The sequence below is a fragment of the Protomyctophum bolini genome (genome assembly GCF_963924005.1).
Source record: "Protomyctophum bolini genome assembly, chromosome: 3".
In the NCBI taxonomy this organism is placed as follows: Eukaryota; Metazoa; Chordata; class Actinopteri; order Myctophiformes; family Myctophidae; genus Protomyctophum; species Protomyctophum bolini.
Window position 1 is genome coordinate 8758820 of NC_137864.1, and position 8771 is coordinate 8767590.

An 8771-nucleotide genomic window follows, 5' to 3' on the forward strand; every position below is an offset into this window, starting at 1 on the left:
TCTGAAAAGTGGACTGGTTAAGTAATCAAATGGCAGGTGTGGGGTTGCCATGGCAATCAATTGTCTGAAGCAGAGGCTGGGAATTCTACAAGGTGAGGAGACTTAGGCTCATTAGGTCCACTGGCAGAGCCTGACCAGAGCCTTTTGTGCTGGTTCTGGACGTGTATCTGACGGACTCAACACCACTCCCTGTGGTGGCGTGGAACGCGTGTGTAAAATGGAAGTCGGTGGGGTGAACAGTTCTCGAGTTAGGTGGGGCACAGACGATACGAGAAGAAAGAATACGATATGCACAACCCTGGTTTTTAAAACACGGTGCTGGACCCAGAAAGTGATCAAATGAAGAGAAAAGTGGAATGTCCGCACACGATATAATTCTGCTTCCCCGTCCTTTTTATTTCAACCTATATATACGTACAACAACATTTGCAAAACAGTAACAGTAACAGTGTCGAGTGCGTTCCGTGAACAAAACAAAGCATTAAGTGCTGTGTACCTTACAATACCCGATGATGAGGCTGACCTACGTATCAGATTACTACAGCGCACAATGAGAGGGGAAAATAATGTTCAGGCCAGCTGAGTTGAGAGAGAAGATCAAAGGCATGGACTCTTTCCTCAACGAGGTGAAACCATGCAATTTAATGTCATTGTCTCTTATTGGAGGCTCCTAGAACAGCACTTTAAATAACAATTGTAATGATTAGGCATTGTAATTATTCGCTTTGTCAGGTCTATATAGTGGTTCTCAAACTTGCAACAGTTACAGACCCTTACATTTATGTCTAATTACGCAACTGAAAAACATGTTATTTCAATGGTATAGTGGATGGAGAGAGAGGATTTTTGTCCAACCACGAAACGGCAACCAATGGGTGCGAAGAGGTTCACAGCCACGGGCGGGACTTGACGACATGATTTAAGTAGTCTGAATAATAATGTTGTCCATTCTGAAAAGGCATATTATAAACACATTTATTTTCAAAAATTAGGGAAGCACCGTTATTGAAATGTTGGCCCACATCTCAACATTAACTTGAATGTAGTATTTCTATTTTAAAAAATCCAACTTGTTGACCCTTTTGAAGTTTTCCTAGAAAACACTGATTATAATGTGCAGCCTTCATCATAACAAAAGGCTTATTTCAGGCTTATAAAAAAGAAGAAAAAACATCCACATAATTATTATAAAATACAATATCTTCTGAAACCAATATTTTATATCGGTTTGATACCGATATTGCATTTTAACCCATTTTGACCTGAGGACGATTCTTTAAAAAAAATCTTCTGAATCCTAAAAGTTTGATGAAAAACCCTATGTTTCTCACGATTTTTCAAAAATAGATGAGCTTGTAGATCTGCTATTTTTCAATAGCTAAAGTATAACATAATGCTTAGTTAAAACACCAAAAGGGGTATCCGTCCAGAATGAGTCACGGCCAACATCGTCCGTTACTGATATGATGAGCGATTAATTACCCATCCCTATAGTCTATAATATATTACACTTCAAGGGAAACAGCAGTTAGGTAAATTGACACAGAGCCAGAGAGAATATATCACTTGACTCGTGAAATAGTGGCCTACATTTCCAATATTAATAGTCTCTCTATATTAAGTACCATGTGCTCTCTCTCCATTGTTGGAGCAAATCAATTAAATTGCAGTAGTTTTATAGCCTTGCAGCGTGCAGCTGCCCAGTGTGTATATTAAGGGGGCTTGTTCCTAGTTAGTGTTTATTAACTGTCAACTAGAAAGCAGCAACATTGGATCAACAGACACAGAGAGACGCTCTCAGGGACTCTCTCTGCTCGTCTGCTGTGCACTCTGCAGCTGTCAGAAACCTATAAGCATCTACACGTAATGAGCCCAGTGAGCTGGGGAGAGAGAGAGAAGTGTGTGTGTGCGTATGTGTGTGTGTGTGTGTGTGTGTGTGTGTGTGTGTGTGTGTGTGTGTGTGTGTGTGTGTGTGTGTATGTGCGTGTGCGTGTGTCTGATTGTGCAAGTCTTTGCTTGCTGCACGTGTCATATTGACCTTCTCTTCATGTGAAGAGTGTGAGGAACGGCTACACACACACACACACACACACACACATACAGTAGTGCAGCAGCAACACACTAACACATAAGGAAGGGGAGGTTGTCGGTAATCACGTTAATGGGGTTACGGAGTTTCAACTTTCAACACCCAGCTGATACTCAGACGGCTGAGCCATCGTGAGGGGCGGGGCTTGGGCATTTAATAGTCTGCTGCTATAGCTAGCTGTTAGCATAAACCCCCAGTTCCAGGTGCCAGCATACGCGTTCACTTTAAAAGACGCAGTTTTCCCTCTACACAGTTGCCTTGATCTTCTTCCTAGAAGATCCACCAAGGACAGCTCTCCTGGATTCCGACTTATGGAGGTTCGGAAATCCTCCAAGTTGTAAGCGATTTAAACGGTGATCAGATTTTATGTCCCATAATAGTCCGTATAAGGCGGGGCCTTATATGGACCTGGTAGAAATGGAGTTAAGTGTCTTGCTCAAGGACACTGCGACACACAGACCAGGATCTGGACTTGGGAGATGAACTGGTGAAATTCTGCTTAACAGGCAGTCAGTCTCTCATCCGCACGCACGCACACGCACACGCACACGCACACGCACACACACACACACACGCACACACAGTCTCATTCAAGGCCAATCCTATCGGGTAGTGGCCATTATATATTAATAGACGCTGGCATCATATATTTATGGAAGGCATTTATGATACATTAACACAATCAGTGGGAAGGTGAACTCTGGTTACGCATGTCAAACTGATGGGACTGGATGTTTGTTTATGCCTGACCAAATTGTAGAGGAAACACACTGCGTGTGTGTGTGTGTGTGTGTGTGTGTGTGTGTGTGTGTGTGTGTGTGTGTGTGTGTGTGTGTGTGTGTGTGTGTGTGTGTGTGTGTGTGTGTGTGTGTGTGTGTGTGTGTGTGTGTGTGTGTGTGTGTGTGTGTGTGCGTGTGCGTGTGTGTGTGTGCGTGTGCGCCCCTGCAGGTGTGTCGGACAGACATGACATTCTCGTTAGCTCAGTTTCAAGGGGTCATGAAGGCAAACAGACGCTGGCGGCTGAGGAGACGGACTAATTACCAACAGGTTATTGGTTCAAATCCCAGAAGAGAGAGAGAGAGAGAATGTGTGTGCATAGCAATAATAAATACCGGTGGTTCTCAAACTTTTAATTGGACAAGGACCATCATAACTCTCAGGAATCAGACGCAACCTTACTTGTCCTACTACTAGTAGCAGTACCTACTAGTTCCTACTACTAGTAGCAGTACCTACTTGTTCCTACTACTAGTAGCAGTACCTACTAGTTCCTACTACTAGTAGCAGTACCTACTAGTTCCTACTACTAGTAGCAGTACCTACTAGTTCCTACTACTAGTAGCAGTACCTACTAGTTCCTACTACTAGTAGCAGTACCTACTAGTTCCTACTACTAGTAGCAGTACCTACTAGTTCCTACTACTAGTAGCAGTACCTACTAGTTCCTACTACTAGTAGCAGTACCTATAGTTCCTACTACTAGTAGGAAGTAGGAGGTCACGTCGTCACTTTAGTCAATGATGGAAGAAATCTCTAGGAGTTAGGTGCATGGTTTTTGCTGACAGTTTGAGGATCCAATGGAGTTAGGGGGTTTAGTCAGACAAACATGGGCTTTAGGCTTGTGTGTTGCCCCTGTATTTGTTCTAATCTTCTGTCGCTGCTGTGATGCGTTTATAATTAATTTGACACCTTTTTGCTTTGATAAATTGTATTTACTTTCAAAACAAATCTTTTTTAATAAATGGTGCAGGGCAAGACATTTGCCCAATTTGCTGAATTATGGTTTAAGAATACATTGGCAGTGACATCTGGAAGGCAAACTGCCACCCGTTAAAGGGGGGGGGGGGTGCTTTCAAGGCAAGAGTCCTTGTCATCAGGACTTCAATGGTTGCTAATGAAGTCCCATGGCGTCGTGTTGGAAACCTTGTACGTCCAAAACCCTTTAGCCATACACGTTTGTTATTAATTGAAACACGTCACAAGATACAGCACACGTCGCAAATATGTGACACATGGGGAGCTTCTAGATCGGCTATTTTCAGTACTTTTGAGCGACATTTGTGTGACGAATTTTGGCATTAATTTACAACAAATATGAAATATGGACATATGAGGGTTCTACCCGACAGCAGCAATATCCAGGGCTGCTGTAAGTGGCTTCATAATGGTGCACAACGTACTCCCCAGTTTTATATTCTTCGTATCTTCTACCGAGATAATCTTTAGCACTTGTGTTGAAAGTATAAGCCCGTCTCCCACATAATCCGCCCTCCTTAATCCTTTTTGACAAAAGCCAACATGACCCCGGACCCCACCTCATGCATGCTTAAAGAGAAAAGATGTATAGCCTAAGCTAACAAAAGTATCGCAAACCATTGTTAGCTCTAGATGTCTTCTTTTTTTTGTGGTTAGGTCGAAAATGGGTGTAAAAACTAAATGTTGGATTATCCAACTACAATCCAGGTTTAAAACCATATGAAATGACTTTCGCTGGCAGTCATTTTGGACAAGGACGGTCATATATATAATGACCCCATGTAAATAACATATTAATAGACTTAATATGCTGGGCTAACACACGCACGCACGTACGCACGCACGCACACTTAAAACGCACGGTATAATGGTAATCTTCAATACCATACTGGGTGCGTGTTTGACTGTGATAACCAGCCTAGTCCAACATTTACCCGTTGAATGGGCGTTTCATCAAAATGTGGGCGATGGTCATTGATCGCCCCCATTGAGACGCATTGTGCGCTTGTATGATGTACGTTGTTATGATTGAGTGTAAATTAAATATCAGATTTATGCATTATAGTCCCAATGAAAAAACAGCCAACACAACACAGACAAAGCTGGGCTCACTATTTGCCCCCAAAAGAAAAAGTCCATTCACAGCCAACATCATTGCCATGCAGAATGATTCCCTAGAAGCCTTTCTTTCATTATGCAATTTAATCTCCAGAATTACACGTTGTTTTTCATGTTGAGCCTGTGAGACTCCATGTTGTGCACTGTATAATCCTGCTCCATTTGGTTCAGCTTCTCTCAGAGCAGTGTTCATTTTGACAGCAATTTTGGATTAAGTCATAGTCTGAAATAAAATGTAATTTTGTTTTAGTCATATATTGTAGTCAATTGAAAAGTGACTTACTGTAACAGCGTGGGAGAGAGCAAGCAGCGAGAGAGACAGGGTGAGAGAGAGGGCCTCGCTGCAAATTGTGGTCCGCTAGTCTCCATATTTTCTGAGGTGGTACTTCAGTAAAAGAAGGTTGAGTACCCCTGCCCTAGAGGGTGGAGGCCGTTTCAATTGAAACTGATGAATGAGTATCTGACTGTGTGTGTGTGTGTGTGTGTGTGTGTGTGTGTGTGTGTGTTGTTTCCTCCAGAGAGCTGCCCCACTCTCCTCGCTCCCTGACGGCCCACCTCAACCACTCTGACTCCCGCTCCGTGCTGCTGTCCTGGCTGAGACCGTTCGACGGAAACTCCCCCCTTCTGCACTACCTGCTGGAGCTCTCCGAGAACAGTACGTACTGTATAGCCCTGCACGCGAGTGTGTGTGTGTGTGTGTGTGTGTGTGTGTGTGTGTGTGTGTGTGTGTGTGTGCGCGCGCACATACATGCGTATTCTTCATACTTTATGGTCGCTGAGCAGCAATCAGCTTCTGTACCAGACGGTGATATACGTTGATTTACATAAGACCAGACTTACAGTATACTCTATACTGTACCTCTTTTCACCACAACAACACTCTGTTTTTCTGTCTCTCTCTCTCTCTCTCTAACTCAGATGTTCGAACAGCAGGCTGGCGCTTTGTCATATATGATTAATGGAAGGCTTAGGGGAGAGAAGAGAGAGAGAGAGAGAGAGAGAGAGAGAGAGAGAGAGAGAGAGAGAGAGAGAATCCCTTGCATAAATGACAAGAAAGATAGATTGAAACACAATGGTTATAATAGACTCACTCTGACCCTCTGACTGTCGAGAATTAGAGCTTGGGGGTGAGAGAGAGAGAGACACAGAGAGAAGGGACATGTAAATTAATCCATTTTGACCTGGGATCAGATTCTAAAAATGTCTTCTACATCCTGACAGTTTTCTGAAAAAGCTATGTTTCTATGTCAGTCATTCTTTGATTTTTCAAAAATAGCAGACCTAGCTCGTAAATCTGCTATTTTTCAATAGCTAAAGCATAACATAATGCTACCACCAAAAGGGGTTTCCCGCCCAGAATGTGTTAATGTGTGTCATTGCTTTGGGAATGGGCCCCGCGGACAAAATGTCAATTAATAATGGAGCAGCATTTAATGTTAATCGGCGTGGCTGTAAAGTGGCTTCAGAAGCAAAGTGAAATTCATGTCCATTTCATTTGTTGATATCGCCGAGTCGCTGGTCGTTCACTTCATTCACCAGCTCCAACAATCACCCCCCGGCTCCCAAACAGCCACAAATACACCGCCACAAAATGACAGACACAAAAATACATTAGAGAGAGAGAGAGAGAGAGAGAGAGATTAAGGGTGTGTGTGTGTAGGGAGGCGGTTGGATAGGTATGGTAAAAGTAATGATTTGTGCGGAGGAGCAAGGCAAAGGCAAGAAGTCTATTGTCTGATCGGTTTTACCGACGACAGAATCCAGACAGTGAGAAACGGACTGCTTAGCCTCACGCACTGATCATCTGCAGTGTGTGTGTGTGTGTGTGTGTGTGTGTGTGTGTGTGTGTGTGTGTTAAAACCAGTCTCAGGCAGGATAGCACACTGTATTTATACTGCCCCATTTTACCTATAACACACTCCAAATCATCTACTCGCACGCACGCACATATACACACACACACACACACACATGTACACACACACACACACACACACACACACACACACACACACACACACACACACACACACACACACACACACACATTTGAATTATTTTATTTGGTCCACACTTTAAAAGGAAAATGCATAAGGACACAAACAGTATGGGTGCAGTTATGTTACAATCACAAGCCTATGACACGTGTTTGGAATCATGATACAGCGTGCAAGAATGTCACTCAGCAGCGTCTCTGATAGCCATATTCGTTCACACGGCGGTGCTCAGGACTAGGCTTAGTCTCATATGGTGGCATAGACAGTACAACAGGGACACTACAACACCTCGCAAGTCCATCCTATGGACACTCCAAGCTGTCGAGAGTTCGAAACGCTCCCACAAACGCTCCCACGCTGTGGACATGTCCCATGGTCCATCAGAGAGAACGGAGCCAGCAGTCTCACACCGCCGCCCGGTGACAACACGCGGCGTCCGCTTGCCGTAGGGAAGTTGCCGACTCACCGGGTCTCCCGGTGACGCTGCACCCTCCACACTCCACAGCCGCTCTCATGGGCCTGGAAGTTCACACACCGCTGCCCCGATGGCGGACCGACACACCGCGGGGAAGTCACCGGGTCCACTGCCTCTCCTCCCGGCACCTGTTGTTCACGGGAGGGACCAACAGGCAGTGTGGTCGCCGGTAGTAGACTACGTCTGGGTACATCTTGACGCGGTATCCTGACACACAGCCACCGCCACAGGAGTTGCAAAAGTTCCAAAAGCTGTACCCACTACATTAAGGATCGTAGTTAGAACGGGTGCGGTTGTTAGATGTTAAAGAACAACTTGCAAAGTTGGCGTCCACCGGCGTTTCCACCGTGCCGCCATTGCTGCGCGTGCACACACACACACACACACACACACACACACACACACACACACACACACACACAGAGTATACCTGCCCTTTCTCAGTGTAAGACAGAAAGTACATCGGGGAGTAAGTGGTCCATTTCTTCCATGCTCTTTCTTTCTCTCTTGATTTCTTTTTCTTTTTTCTTTAAAAGAAAGAATTAAAAGCAGGAGAAGTTTAGAGCCCTGAGATAAACCACACACTATATAGGTTTTCCCTGTCAAAGTCACAAACTTTAATGGAAACAAACTATTCCTTATCGCAAAGAATAGTCACTGAGCCATTTAATCACGTCGCCAGTCAAACCATACCTGTAGCTTTTATATAAGTATTTCCACTGTATCAAAAGCTCTGGATAAATCCACAAAGATCCCGCAATTGAATTTTGCATATTGTCTAGTATAGTCGTGCATAGATTTGTATCAATAAACGTGTGTGTTGTTCCAGACTCTCCGTGGAAGGTCTACATGTCCGAGGTGGACCCCGCTGTGAGCCAGGTGTCTGTGGGCGGGCTCACACCCGCCAGGACCTATCAGTTCAGACTCTGTGCTGTCAATCAAGTGGGCAGGGGCCAGTACAGTGCTGAGACACAGAGGTAAGAACAGACCCCATATCATCTCTCTCTCTCTCTCTCTCTCTCTCTCTCTCTCTCTCTCTCTCTCTCTCTCTCTTTGATTGATTGAAATATGTATTAACAGTTTGCAGAATTACAGTACATTTCAAGCACAAACTCAATACAAAGACTATGTTAACTGTGAGTGGACGACCCAATTAAGCATTACACTTGTTTACAACAGGGTCCACATTGTTCAATTCATCAAAACATTTAGAGACGTACAAATAGACACTTCTATATAGTTGAAGAACAGAACAGGAATTCATCATAAAGGAAGCAAAAAGGGAAAAGAAACATATACAGTGAGGGGAAAGAGGGGGGGGGGGGGGTGTTCTAAA

General features: G+C 44.2%; 1 protein-coding gene across 1 annotated transcript in view; it reads left to right on the forward strand.

Annotated features, from left to right (window-relative positions):
* The window catches only part of LOC308312064 (protein sidekick-1-like), a 313497-nt gene that overhangs the window by 243750 nt on the left and 60976 nt on the right, over positions 1-8771 (forward strand). The window contains exons 14-15 of the mRNA XM_080758887.1: positions 5482-5618; positions 8265-8412. Coding sequence (XP_080615013.1) covers positions 5482-5618; positions 8265-8412 — 285 coding nt within the window. The remainder of the gene's footprint in view (positions 1-5481; positions 5619-8264; positions 8413-8771) is intronic.